This window comes from Glossina fuscipes, unplaced genomic scaffold, assembly GCF_014805625.2.
Source record: "Glossina fuscipes isolate IAEA_lab_2018 unplaced genomic scaffold, Yale_Gfus_2 0, whole genome shotgun sequence".
In the NCBI taxonomy this organism is placed as follows: domain Eukaryota; kingdom Metazoa; phylum Arthropoda; class Insecta; order Diptera; family Glossinidae; genus Glossina; species Glossina fuscipes.
The window spans coordinates 33,929,854-33,945,080 of NW_023998414.1; the positions used below are offsets into that span (position 1 = coordinate 33,929,854).

A 15,227-nucleotide genomic window follows, 5' to 3' on the forward strand; every position below is an offset into this window, starting at 1 on the left:
AGAGAGAGAGAGAGAGAGAGAGAGAGAGAGAGAGAGAGAGAGAGAGAATGTACACCTGTATTTTGTTTTTTTTTAATTTTGCTATAGGAATAAAAGTTTTTCTGATATGTGGGTATTATTATGTCGCTGGAGATGTTGCAGAATACTTGCCGCCGTGATGTTATTTCAGCAAAAATACGAAGGCATTCATGAAGGTTTTTTCGATTTTATGCTGTCGACCAGTTTTTTTTTCGCGCAATTGAATAAACTTTGATAAAATCGAGAAAAAAAGTCGACATTGCTATTGACTAAGATGTTGTTTTTATATCCATAACGGAAAGGTAAGGACCATATCCAAAGTCTTTTGCAAATTTGTAAGCGATATTTTCTTCTTTGCGTGCATGAACGGGAGAATGGGCACACGAACAGGTAGACGAACTAACCGATGAACAGACGAACAGACGAATATGCTTAGGTGCATTCCAAATTTGAAACTGACCAACGAATTTTTATACTTAATGGGATTTTTAAAAACTTGTTTCGGCGTATTTTAAACGTGTTCACGAAAACATTCAAACTTTGGTAACACTATAATATTGGCTAGGCGTAGTTAATTTTTTTTTTTTTCTATTTTTTTGTATAACTTCTACAGGATAGCGTCTATAAGATGTAATTTTAAAATTTTGTACGTTTATCTGCTGTAATAGTTTGCGAGCAAGGATCAAAAAAAACAAATTTTTTATTCCTCTTGAAAAATGAGAGATATTTTCAGTTTACGGTGTGCTGTAGAAGTACCCTGCGACAAATTTATCCCATTCTTACTATCATCGTGCGTGCACAAATTTTCAACATTTCGGTTGAAATTGAAGTCGACAGATTCATTTCATTACGTAGACAAACGGACCGACACACTTAAATTGATTCAGAACTTAATGCTGATCAAGAGCGCTTCCTTTGGGTCGTTGCAAAACGAATATACCCCGTCATCCTTCGCTGATGAGTATAAAACTGGTTTTTCTAAAAGTTAAAAGCCTTATTATTGACAGGAGAAAAACACCAAAAGTATAATCGACAAGCAACATGGCGAAACACCTCGCAAAGCCCTATGGGGGTTTAACTTATGACGGCACGTGTCATGAATATGCCACAAATTTTCGACGAAACTTAAAGCTTCCTCATTCTTATTCAAGAGATAATGATGAAATACATTCTTTCTTGAGAAATTCTGTGTGCAATTTCTTTCCTCGATAGAAACTTAATATACCGCTCATTCGGACTTGCTTAAAAATATAAAAACGAAGGCGATAAAATTGTTCCCTGATACGTGCATACAAAAAAAAACTACTTTAATGATTGACTGAGTAAAACGGTAATTTTTACAAGAATTTCCTATTTTTCAAATACAAGATCTTTGCTACTATTTCCTATGATTTTACCAAAAGCAAGACTGACTTAATAATCCTCCAGTTTTCGTGTAACTCATAAGAATTCTAATTAACAAAACACGTGTTTTTCTTTAATGTAGCATGCAAATGCAAAAGTTAGGTTAAGCCGAGATTCGTTCATATAAGCTTTCTATACTTTTGGGGGAGGAATCATCGCGTCACACAGTCATCGCTGCAAGAGAAAAATCCAGATAAAATAGCTTCCTTAAAGAAAGTAAAAAAAAAACTAATGCTACGCCTTCAAATGGATAGAAAATCCTCTTTCTCTTAAAACATATATATGTATGTAATAGCTATTACTATCTCTTCAATAATTTTTGATTTTTATTTTCAAAATTTCTTTCCACATATAATTTTGATTATTACTTACCTAACCGGAACACTGTATTTTATCTTCCAGTTGAAATTATTTGTTTTTGCTTCACTCCCGTTCAACTAGATAAGATATTTTAAAAACAATTTACGTTTACTCTCTTATAAAAAGAACATAAACGTACACATGACCAAATCAAAAGACAAAAAAAAGGAAACAATTAGACCTGTAGTTCACACGAAATAAGAAACACAAGTACACTACGCACGCTTATGGGCGCATATGCAAAAGAGAAAGAGAAGGATCGCCAACAACAATGGATGAAAAAAACATTGGGAAATCGAAATTTCGAGAATAACAATTAATAGCGCGCTTAATGCACATATGCACACACGCGTACACGCATACACATATAAAACATAAGAGAAAGAGTTACCAGAAATGGGAGATTTCGTTGTAAATATCGTAATAAGCTTCCCAATGTGTGTATGGGAATTCATTTGAGAAACAATGGTAGGTCGTAGCCATCGAGCAGAGCAAATATTATAACCCTACTACTCGTTCAATTGAAGTAGATTGAATATTTCAAGTCTTTAATGCATACAAGAGCACTTTCTCTCGACAAAGACGTGTTTGACTTTTTCCTTTTTTTTTTTTTTTAACATCTCTACTTGATACCCAACATACTTGCTTGCTATTTGCCCTTGTGTTTATTTTAAATTATCACCAAATAAATTTTCAAGTAAAATTATTTCTTGTGCTTTTCTATATTTTCTCTTATATATATATATATATATATATACAATGCAGAGTATATATATATGTATGTAAACTTTATGCAAAATTTTTTTTCTTTATTTTCTCAATTGTAGAATCGTCGTTTAACAATAAAGTACCATCGTGGTTACGATATTCATTGCTTAAACTAATATTCAGCATTTTATCGGGCATTATGAAAATGAATTTTCAATCGTTAGTATTTATATAAAAAAATAAACAACAATTATTTCAAATTCTAACTCCAATATAAAATATTAAACTGAATTTCAGTTACTATGCGAACAAATAAATTGTACTTGCGAGCAAAGACAACAATATTCCAGTGGGACAATTAAAAAAATTCAATTCAATATACACTTGGTGGAAACTCAAGCACCATATGTATATACATGTAATTATCTAGAGACGATTTACGATTCTCGATATCAATTAAATTTGATTGTAATTTTTGCATTCGGGATTACGGTTCGAATAATGAATTTACCCTAGCAATCAATAGAGTGGACATTTTTTTCGCTATCGAGCGAAAAACATTCTCGATAGTTAAAGGGATAACAAAGTCTTGCTTGCTTTCAGTGAAATCCCCTTTTAAATATACTTACCGTATTTTTCAGACGATAAGACGCACTCTTCAAATGATTTTTAGAAAAATATATATCAAAATTTTTATTTATTGTTAATATAACTCGTACTAGCAATATTTAATTCGTCTTAAACTCTCGATGCTAACACTGGTCTCGTTAATGTCACCTTTCGTATATATTTCATCTGAACTATTGTTGCCGTACGTACCTAACGTACCTCAAAATTTGGAGACGATTTATTGAAAGGAATTTGAACTTTACCTTCGGGCAAAAAGACACACACAAAATTTGAGTCCATTTCTCTATGTAAAAAGGTGCATCTTATAATCCGAAAAGTAAAATAATTGCTTGCGTTTATATTTAGCTGAAGAATTAAAATTTATTTGTTTATTTGTTTCATTGTTTACTTTCTTCTTCTTCATCTTTTTTTGCATTTACTTTTGAGTAGATTATTTTTTTCACACACAGATGATAGCAAAACTAAACTAAAACGTTGCTGAATTGAATTCCCTTATATCGACATCGAGAAGCATAAACAGACCCCTACCGTATTTAGTTCGCATTAAAGCAAATCCGTTAAGATGAACGTTTTACAATTGAAATTTTTTAAATTTTCCTAATAACCTTTCCATAATTGTTGTACTGATAATCTCGAGTAAAGAGTATTTATTTATTAACCTGTGCATATTCAAATATACTCACCACCGATCGAATTCCAAAATTATCGAAAATACTTACAGACCAACCAACCAATCAATCAATGAAATTATGTTTATGCAATGACCGGGATTACGGCCTTTAGCGCTGGATGCTACTTTGTCAATTAAATATTCATATGTGTTTGGTTAAAAACCGAAAATGTTTCTTGTTTAATTCGTCGTCTTCGAGGTGATTTTAGTTAAGTTATTCATTTGTTATGTTACCTTTATAAATTGATGAAGAACGAAAAAATTCATATATGTACAAATGTACATTTATTATTTATATAAATATTATGTGTTTGCAAAACTATTGATCAGCGATTTCTACAGGTAAAACTGATGAAGAAATGGGAAATAGCAGTGTACATAACGATTGAATTCGATGATTTTGACCTTCTTCTATATAAAATAATAGTTTTCTATTTAATATTATTGATTCATTCAGGGTAGGCTTTCTCTCTCTCTCTCTCTTCTTCCAAACTCATTGCTTTTGTTATTTATTTGGAGAAATCTGCTGCCATAGTTCACCAAACACGTTCAGAGGCTTATAGTGATGCTAGTCTATCATATCCCAATTGCCAGTTTTGGGTTTAACGATGACAAAACACATTGACTAAAAATGCCATATTGGCATTGGATTGTTAAGAGAGTTGTCCACATACAGTGTTGTAGTGCTGCCACACGCAACTTAATCACCAGATATGTCAGCTCCAGAATACTACTTGTTCAGATCGGTGCAGCATGACTTGGCTGGCATACATGCCCGCAAAGTTGACGAAATGCAAAAATGGGTCGCCGGATGGATAGCTACCGTAATACCCTCATGTTGCCAAAAATATTGCAAAATTTTGTAGAAAATGATGGAAGTTATATTTTATTTAATATACATTGTACAAATTTTTTTTTCAATAAATGCCTTTGTCAAGTGAAAAACTCATCAAACATTCTACAGACATCTAATATATAGCTTTTTGAGCACCAAAAAAAAAACAAAAGGCCATTTTTGGTCCAGATCAAATTTTCTGATAACCAAAACTTGTTATTTGTCTTTTATTTCGAAATTCAAAGAAATAGAAATATGTTCCTTGTAAATGGCAACTTCTCGTTTCTTTGAAATTACGATATAAGGCGAACTTAAGCAGGACTGCATGGCAGCACAGGCATGTGGCAGTACAATGACTAGATTCTTAGAGTGAATATTTTACTTCTTTCTGGTTTTTGCTAATCGCATCCCCTTTGTAGGAAACAGAAAACGCTCATTACATAGATGATAGACAATGATCCCGTGATCCCTGATCGATATGAAAGCTATGTGTATGTATAATCAACATGAAAAGTACCAATGGTAAGTCGAAAAGAACTATAGCATGACATTAGCTGCCTTCGAGATTCAATCCAATTGAGTTGTAAAACATTAGAAACGTAACAATTTCACAAATGATATTTCATTGTATTTTTAAATTATGTTAGAAGTGAAACGCGACAACGCGCGTGGTTTGACAACTGTAACACAGAAAATAGTAAAAGTAAAAAAAATTATCCTAGAAAATGGTATAAAACAGTTCAAGTGAATCCAGATCAATTTTACATTGCATTGTTTAACCATCATACATACTCGTCGACGGGGCAACAGCCCCAAGAAATCATTTGAATGAACCATCAGAAATTCTTGTCTTTCTCGTTGCTAAATGTGAAAATACAAATTACATATACTATATAAATTTTTAATTTATGTTCATCCGTCTGTCCTTCGTTTAGGACATTTTAGATATCACGCTGAATAATCCATCCATCGTGCCTCTTATAATTGTCCAACAAGTATTCTACCAATACTCTAATAGCATTATTTTACAGTTTCGATTGTGTGTAAAAAGCAAATTTGAGCTCCTTTTGACCAAGAACTTGCACCAAGAAGAGATTGTAGCGAAGAAAAAGAACTTGAGAAATTTTTCGAATAATACCATGTTGAATACTAAAAATATTCGAAGTTTGTCAACGAATACAAATTTCTATCATCCTATGCAGTAAGTCAACGATGCAAAAACTTAAAATGGATTAGGTTGTCAGAAAAAAAAAAAAAAAAAAAAATTATAATCGAATAATTTGCGTGATATCCTTTACACTTTACAAGGCAAGTCAAACACTTTTTTATAATAAATTTTCATTAGACAAAATACAGGTTTATTGAAAATTAAATTTAAGTTAAGTATGTGTAAAAGGAAAAAAATAAACGCGGATATTTAGCAATTTTTGAAGCGAAGATTGCATTCAATGTGATGACAATAATGTTGAGCACGATAAATGATGTATTGTTAAAGGATCGCAATGAGAATAGAATCGGTAGAGAATGGACGTTTCATAATTTTTTAATTTTAATTTTCATGGATTGTATTGCCTCCAATGCCTAGCGCTACTGCGTTCATTGCAGTTTGTTATATAACTAAGCACCATTCTTCGTGGCTTTGGTCACGTCATCGCCCACAATCAATACTTTACCTACGCCATCGGGGGCAACCAATTCGCCGCTCAAACCGTCCAAACCCAATGAAACATCACCAGGAATTTTGGGTTTAGGACGATGTGTATCAACCGCATCGATGGGTAACTTTATATGTTCCACTTTACAGCCGTAAGCTACCGGAGTCAATTTGATGACGGTATGCAATGGTACATACAAATACGGCAATTCATCAGCCGATTTGTCCAAGAAATAAGCAAATAAGCAACGTAATACCGCCTGATGTGAGACGACCAAAACGTTACCTTGACGTTCTAATTCCATAATTACTGGCTCCAGGCGTGCAACCAGATCCTCGTAACTTTCGCCTCTTGGGTAACGGTAAGCAAATTTATTCTGATCGCGTGCCTTAAACTCTTCCGGGAACTTCTCCTTAATTTGTTCGTAGGTCATTTCCTCACAATGTCCGGCGTCAATTTCATTCAATGCCTTCCAACGTTCTTGCGGCGCCTTAACATCAGCCACTGTTTGTATGGAACGTTTCATCCACGACGTCCACACTCTCAAATTATCAATTTTCTGTTGTTCAATATACGCAACAAGAGCTTTGGCGTATTGATGACCGCGTTGACTCAAATCCGAGTCTCCTCCTATTAGGCCCTTAAGGTTATGTTCAGATTCTCCGTGACGTGTTAAATAAATTGTACGTGGTGTTATATGAATATTCATCAAATAATAGACGATACGCGACTCAACATGACCTTCGCTATTATAGACAACCACTTTTTTGCCAGCATTATAAATCTTCATAAAACTTAGATGTGATTCTTTCATCTCATCAATGGGTTGATAACGTTCCTCATAATGTTCAATACGTTGCAAAAAATCGCGCACCACTAACTCGGTGTTCATATTTACATAATCGGGTGAGCTAACCTTTACTTCTTTGATATTCTGTTCAATGATCTGTGGATCGTCGCAAACCGATTCAACAAAGAATAAACGAAAACCGCGCTCTTTCACAACAATATCATAAATAAGTTGTCGACGATCATAAGTTGAATTAGTTGCATCAAAGACAGCGACACTGCCCTGACCGCTAAGTAACCACTCGCAAGAATCTTGCAAAGCTTGATTAGCACAACGCGTACGTATAGCCATCGCTTCTTCGTTATCAGCTCGAAAGAATTCGTGCGATTTATAGGCGGTGGTCGCTAAACGACGATACTCGCCTAAATTAAATACCCGTGTAGCGATGCCGATCCAATTTAAATAACGAGCTAGTTTCTTCGATATGAATGTTTTGCCACGTGCCGGCAATCCAACCATAGCGATCACGTGCGGTGTCGATACGTCTGAGATGGCGCGTTCGCCACGTATGGGAAATGGTTTTGTCATTACCGTTTCCGAAGTGGGTGGCAAAAGTTTACGCAACTCATCGGACATTTCACTAGGGCAGACATGCAATTCATTTTCAATATTAATATCGGCCGTTTTTTTTAATTGATTTAACGAAGTGGTACGCACACGTAAGGATGGCGAGGTACTATAGGGCATATCCATGATGCTCGTACTGGTAACAGAGCGTACAACTGATGTACTCTGTTGTTGTTGCTTTGCTACTGCAGCGTTTACTGCGGACGAAAGTAATATGGAATTCAAAAGATTGAATTGTGTTTGGGTTTCTTGATGTGTATGTTTTTCATTAATATGCTCAGACGAGGCCAGGCCAATCTTAGGGCCTGTTTGAAGAAGAGCACTAGACGATAATGACGATGATGACGACGAAGACGGCGACGATAATGCAAATGCTTGAGATGAAGATCTATCAAGTGATTCGATTTCGGCAATTGATGATGAAATGGGAGTAATAAATTTTGAAATTGATTTAATTGGTGGTTTAGAAGAGAGTTTTTCTTCTTCTTCTTCTTCTTCTTTATGCAGTGTCACAGCAATCGTTTCAACTGATTTTGATGATATTGATGATATACATGAAATTGACGATGATACGGGTAATAATGATGACGATGACGATGACGATGATGATGATGATGATGATGTTGATGATGATGTTGATGATGATGATGATGATGGTGATTTCTCGTTTAATTTTTCAATATTACTCATAAATATTTCTTTAGCATTAAACAAATAAATTTGTAAAAAGTTTTAAAATTTTTCTTTTAAAAGACTTTAACGGGCAGCTATCTACCGAACTAAAGAAATTTTTTTGTATGTTAACGTGTTTTAGTTTAGTGGAAAGTTGTATTCACTAATGAAACAGCCTTCTCATAATAACTGCCTTCCAAATACGGGTTTTTTATAGACTATTATTAAGCAACTCTTTGCTTCACTTCTCGCAAAATTTTTTTTTTTTTTTTTTTTTTTGTATTAATAAGTTTTGGTTGCCTTTCTTGCAAGCACAGCATGTATTAATAATGTATTATCATTAAGTGTCGCAGAGCGTATAACTTTGCTTTCTGCAAATAAAATTTGTTGAAAGAAAACGAAAAAAAAAAAAAGAAGAAAATACATATATATATGTTTACACACACAAAGAAAACAAAAGTTGAAAAACTTTTTTGTTATATCCTATCCTATATCTGCTACTACTACTATTCTTGGATATGAGAAATATATAAATAAGGTACACTTTCAATTTATCCTTTGTTTTTCGTTTTTAATTTAAGCGGTTAATTATTCCTAATCATACGTGTTTTTATCCACTTACAATTGATACGAGAAAACTAATAACGTGGACAAAATATGTTTTCATTCCCATACCGAAATAAATACATTCTCTCCAGTCAGCGGCACACACACACATACACACACATACATGTGCACGTACACAAACACTTGAAAACGAATAATATTCTCACTAATACAACTAACTAAATTATGTATGTATAGTCAATAACTTATTCTCTCAACTTATTATTATATGATGCAAGGAGAATAAATAAGTGAAATGCATACAACAAGTGAAGCATCGACGGAACTAGTTATTAATTATACGTTTCATAGCCATTACTAAACAACAATAATGCATCATTTCATTTCATTTCATTTATTTGCGACATTTCAAATACGCAGCACATTAAATACCCTAAGCATTTTGTATGCTGCGTGAATTTGAATTCTGAAATCTACTACTCACTCACTCACTCAGTCACTCGATCAATAGTTGAACGTTGTGAGTGCGGTCACTGGTCGCAATAAAGAAAACAAAATGTTTTCTTATGTAGCTCTTTTGTTACCATACCATATATAACGAATTTTAGTATTCCCGGAGTAGTAGTTAGAACTCCTTTAATGTCTGTTCGCTAAGCCACGAAAAGCATGTACAAATAACTTGTGACATATCTGTGATGTTGCTCAGAATGCGGCTGTAAATCTAATTTTAGATTAGCTTGTGAAAATTCACGCCTGTAGTCGGCCGCCAGGCGATCATCAAACTCAAGACAACGAAAAAAATCACACTTCAATGCTCCAGTATGTACAGTGTAGGAGACTGACTGATTCTTTCCACATTTGCGCATAGAATGGCAAGTGTACGTGGACATTTTTATTGTTGTATGTGTATATGTAACTGTAAAAAGTGCAGCGGTTCTCATTTGATGATATACCATAGACTTATTCTGCGATCGATTTGATCCTGATTTTCCCCGAAGCTCGCGGCGCAACAACTTGCAATAGGTTTGCCAAACTCGTTGTCAATGAAAAAATGTTTATCATAGACACTAAACAGACAAACAGACAAACAAACAGACAGACGGACAGACAGACAGATATACATACATACTTGCCTATATCGATTCGAGAATTTGATGTTAATTAAGAATATATTGCTCTTTGTGGTGTGTTGCAAACGTTTTGATGAAAAGAAATGATGGGCATAAAAGCACTCTTCTCACTCATTATTACTGTTTAACATTCCCTCGTTTTAGATTGTGGCCAAGCAACGGAGCATATTGCGTACGACGACGACGACGACGACTCTTCATATAAAGATAAAAACTGTGCTCTTAAATTAAATATGCCCTCAAAAGTTGTTCGTTCTTCTCCTCAAATGTATTGCAATACAATTCTCTCTTTCGTTTCAATCTAAAGTTGTTCAGGCAAAATGAATAAAAAATTGAAAAAAAAATTTCATAGTTCAACTGCTAACTATTTGTTTGCGTATATATTAATACAAACTACTGCTAACTTCTGCCTTCATTTCTGAAAGATTTTTTTTCGTCTCCTATCGTTTTTAATGTCTGTCTTTTGTTGTTCTTGAAATGTGAATTGTGTGAAAAGAGACAAAAACACGAAATAATTCATTAGCGAGAGAGAGCCTGAGTTGTGTTGAGTGTTCGAATGTTAATTTGTCTCACGATGTTTTTTTTTTTTTTTTTTTTTAATGTAGCATTAGAGTGAGGGCGAGAGTTTTATTAAAAATTTCCATATAATGTTTAGAATGCCGCGGAGGGAGCGACATATATGATATATCATATATATATATATATATATATATATGACCCTCAAACAATTATTTTAAAAAAGAAAAAAGAAGTTGTCGTCATTAATCTGTAGGCTTATGAATATTGTATGCCTTTTCTGTTTATCAATAACTCTGCTGCGATCATACTCCCCAATATAGGATGTAATGTATTTGCAGTAAACAATACACAGAACAATTTTTATATATTTGTTACGGAACTAAGAAATGTAAGCTCTCGAGGATTCGTCGTCTAACGAACATCTTATATGTTACATGTTACACATGTCTTACCTTTCAATGTTGCAATATCATCTATTGTAGCACATTTTTATACCAACTACGTTGGTCATTATGTATTTAGACATGTACAATTTACAGAAATGAATGAAAATACTAATAAGCGTTTTTAAGATTTCAATGATTATTCAACATAAGTGATAAAAAATCCACTGCCAGAAGTTGATTTACTCGCATTGATTTGAAAAATGAACATAACCTCTATTACTTAACGCGCCTGACATTTCATAAATAATCCATTCGTAATCTTATCATATTTATTAGTCTCCATGAAATAATATAGTGAACGGCACGTATGCCAAATCATTGTTTCGCAATGTTGAGGAATATTTATCGGAGATAAAAATTTTATCAGCATAACATTTGCATAATATGAAGACGAAATGCCGACGAAAAAAATTTCAAAAACATCTGCAATCACTTATTACACTTTCATCTAAAAAAAAAAAAAAAAAAAAAATCTTCTGAAAGTTTAACACAACATTAGTACCGATCGTGAAACGAACTGACTTTCGATTAAAAAAAGCCTATTAGCGCTTTGCGAAGTTTACATCGAAATGAATGCGCGAGGAAGTAATAAAATTAAAGTGCAAGACTTCCCTTTTCTCCAAAACTATATAAACATGGTTACACTTTGAATAATGTTTCTAAGATAATAAACGAGTCAGGTGGTAGTGTTAAAAAAAGCATGGAATATTCTAATATGCTTCGATCACGGCTAGAAACGAGTAAATTGTTTGTAGATATATATCAATTTTTTTTTCATATGGAAAATGGCAGATTGCGTTCCATTAAATTCTTAACCAAAATTCTACGCTCTATTGAAGGGAGTGTGCATATCTAACTAAACAGGGTGATTTGAAAAGCCACAGCAAAAATGCTATGATTAGGTATTCAAAAGTCATCTTGGATTATATATAAAATTTTCTTGCTAATCTTCTTGCTCTTCTGCATCTTGCATATGATAATATGTACCGAGTTCGTTCCATTTAAAATACCCGCAACAAACCATAGTCTTCTTTGATTATCTTCGGACTTTGAGCAATCGATAAAATCCATTCTTAAAACTACACCCACAACATCAAAAGAACATTTTAGTTTAAAAAAAAAAAATTCCAACATCTTTTCCTCAATAACCTCAAAAAAACGAATTTATTTAGTTTAGACATTCACAGCATTCACAGATCGATCTAAACTGACTTTGCGTTATCGATTCAGAAAATATTAGATCATATTGAAAAGTCTCCGCACCAACGAATCTTCTCCTTGTAGTCTACTCATTTCAAATGATACCAAACTGTCCATTGCAGCTCCATTATTTCCCGACTGCTTGGGCGTGGCGGGTCTTGCTCCACCATTTGGAAAATTTCATTGACTGCGAGCTGCATCTTTGTTGCATTGAAATTTCCGAAACGGAATTGAGCAAACCACTCCTTGGATCCTTCGTTCACAACACGGCATTCTCACCGCACATTTGACAAACATTTTCGCCATGTTTCACCCTTTCCCGTAGTAGAAGAAAAGCATATCATATATCGTATTTCTTCAGATATTTCATTCATTTTTTAGACGAGTAAAAAATTAGAAAACTATCATGCTCGTTTGAGAGCATTCCCCACCCCGGCGAGAATTTTTAATGTCACCTAATATATAAGAAACAAAGATTAAATATAAATTAAATATAGTAAATTGTAATTGGGCGAACGAACGTATAGCCTAATATAGAAGAAAAGAAGAAATGCGAAAACCAAGTCCTCGCACCTATTGTTACCCTGATTTCCCTGGTCCGGCAAATTGAATCCATTGAAGATAATAAATACGCCCGAATAGCGGGCTAACAACTCAAGTCCGACGACGCTGATGCTTTAAGAATTAAGTTTTAGCATTTCTTGTTTTGACTATAAAAACATTATAACATAACAATAAAAAAAAAAAATGGAATTCTAACGCAATCCTTTACACTCCTAAAATGAAGTCTGTTTCGCGTGACGGACAAAACAATTCAAAGTAAGTCATCAACAAATGGCAATACGTTGTAAACAATAGCGTAACAAAATATGAAACTTAAATATATATTACTTTTATATTAAAATATGGTTAAAATTACAAAATATTTAAGTAATTGAGAAAAAAAAAAAAAATTCAAACTATAAAAGTATTGCAAAACAATATGAAAATTCTTTAGGCACAACTTTCAAATAAAATGGTCTTCAATTCCGATTGTTTTATAAGAAGCTTTTGTTTTTTTCGAATTATTCAATTACACTACTACTACCACTACCATTAGCACTACCACTAGCACTGAACTGAACTACTAACACTCTTTCATGTTTAACAAAAAATCAACCGGAACAATTCAATTAAGCCAAGAAGAACTGCCGCCAGAGGAATCGGCATTGCAAGGTGTACAAATGACGACATGTACACATGCCTCTTTTATCAATCATATTGTTTTTGAATATCTAATGTAGCTGACGATCTACATATCTAGGTAGTAAATTGCTTATGAAACGAACAACAACCAAAGTGAATATAATCGAAGAATCAGGTAAGCAGTAGAACTTTTGAATTTGTTTTTGTATACGCAAATTTATGGAATGGGTTGCATTAGAAGAGTAGAGGACGGCAAAAGATTTCAATAGGTTCCAATGTTGCAAAAAAAAAAGACAATAACTTGAATGTCTTAGCCCAATGCAATCCCCGATCGAGAATTTATGATGTTAAACTTTGGTGAAATGTGTCAAGTCAGTATTGAGCTCAGTATTGTATTCTATGCAATGATGAGAATCATACAGAAGAAGAAGAAACTGCCCAAAATTTACTTTCAATTATTTCAATTCGATAATTTTACTTTACGTGTACGCTATTGTGTACGTGCACAAGTTACTCACACATAATACCTATGGCAGGTAATAATTGTTCAGGTAAGAATTTTTCATTGTAATTAATCTTATATTTTTTTAATATTTTTTTTCTTTTTTTTATCGATAAATTTTCTAATTTAAATCGCTACGTGACTACGACAACTGTATTCTTATCACAATAAAAAGTTTAGGACGACAGCACCTTAGTTAATTTTAATAGATTTCTATGTTTTTTTTTTGATGGAGTAAAGATGATAGATTAATTGGGAGGTGGGAAGTGGGTGGCGGGTGGACATGAGTTGGTTAGATTTCGATCAGAAATCTTTCTTTCTCAGTTAAGAAATTTTACTCATTTTACGAAATGCGGGCCAATTTCTAGGTATCTAATATATTGGATGATGGGTTTGTCTAAAAATTCTTAGAAAATCTATATATAAAACTAATAGATGGGTGATGGATATATAATAGGATAAAATTCCATACATCATGAAATCCTTACAAAAATTTCTAAATTTAAAATTCTCGTATTGTAGTGTATTATTATTATATTATTATTACTTGTTTATTTTTTTTTTTTTTTTTATTTTTTTTTTCCTTTACGTTCGTAGAAAACAAAAAAGCTTTTCAACATTTTATCGAATTATAATTCAATTGGCAACAATTCATATTACCGTAGATTTCAATTAATTTATTTACAATCGTTTCCTCTTCTTCTCTTGTTACCATTTAACTTGAATTTTATTGTATTTAATTGCGATCGGGTGACGCGGCCACTGCTTGGCCAAAGCAAACTTGCCAAACGCGCCCCGTAGGGCCGACTGATAATTGCTTGACCACTGCACAAGCTGAATTTGTGATCTTTTTTTCGCGTTTAATTTTCCTTCCGCAATACGTTTAAGAACACAAAGCTGCATAGACGTAATTATTTTTTTTTTATTTTTTTTATTTTTATGAAAACCGCAACCAATCGTATCGTGTATACATTATATTAACTATGTTCCGCAAACAAACAAAACTCATCACCAATGAATGGCGTGCTTTGTCGCGGTAACGTTCTAAACACTTTGACGGCCGAAATGGGAATGAGCCAATGCATTAGAATTCGTATTAAAAAAAAAAAAACAAAAAAAAATTATAAAAAAAAAAGCTACTTTCGGCAGTGGAGCCGATTTATAATTCTTTTTAAAACGTGCATTCACACATCATGCGATGCAATAACAGATTTACTATTTTTATTTTATAGATATTGTTATTGTTTTTTTTGCGCATTATTATCAAAACAAGAACAAAAGGAAAAGAATTTAACAAACAGCAAATGAA

At 33.2% G+C, this 15,227-nt stretch overlaps 2 protein-coding genes across 2 annotated transcripts in view; both read right to left on the minus strand.

Annotated features, from left to right (window-relative positions):
• Positions 1–15,227, minus strand: part of LOC119644929 — a gene marked incomplete at its 3' end in the record, with an annotated part of 35,205 nt that overhangs the window by 13,017 nt on the left and 6,961 nt on the right. The window lies entirely within an intron of this gene.
• Positions 6,138–15,159, minus strand: LOC119644413 (6-phosphofructo-2-kinase/fructose-2,6-bisphosphatase). Its single transcript, XM_038043962.1, has 2 exons — positions 14,579–15,159; positions 6,138–8,740 (listed from the first exon to the last, which is right to left on the minus strand). Exon 2 carries the CDS (start codon positions 8,385–8,387, stop codon positions 6,243–6,245), a length of 2,145 nt encoding a protein of 714 aa, XP_037899890.1. The 5' UTR covers positions 8,388–8,740; positions 14,579–15,159; the 3' UTR covers positions 6,138–6,242.

Excerpts from the sequence above, each read along its gene's own strand:
- LOC119644413 (XM_038043962.1), bottom strand. The coding sequence starts at position 8,387 with ATGAGTAATATTGAAAAATTAAACGAGAAATCACCATCATCATCATCA.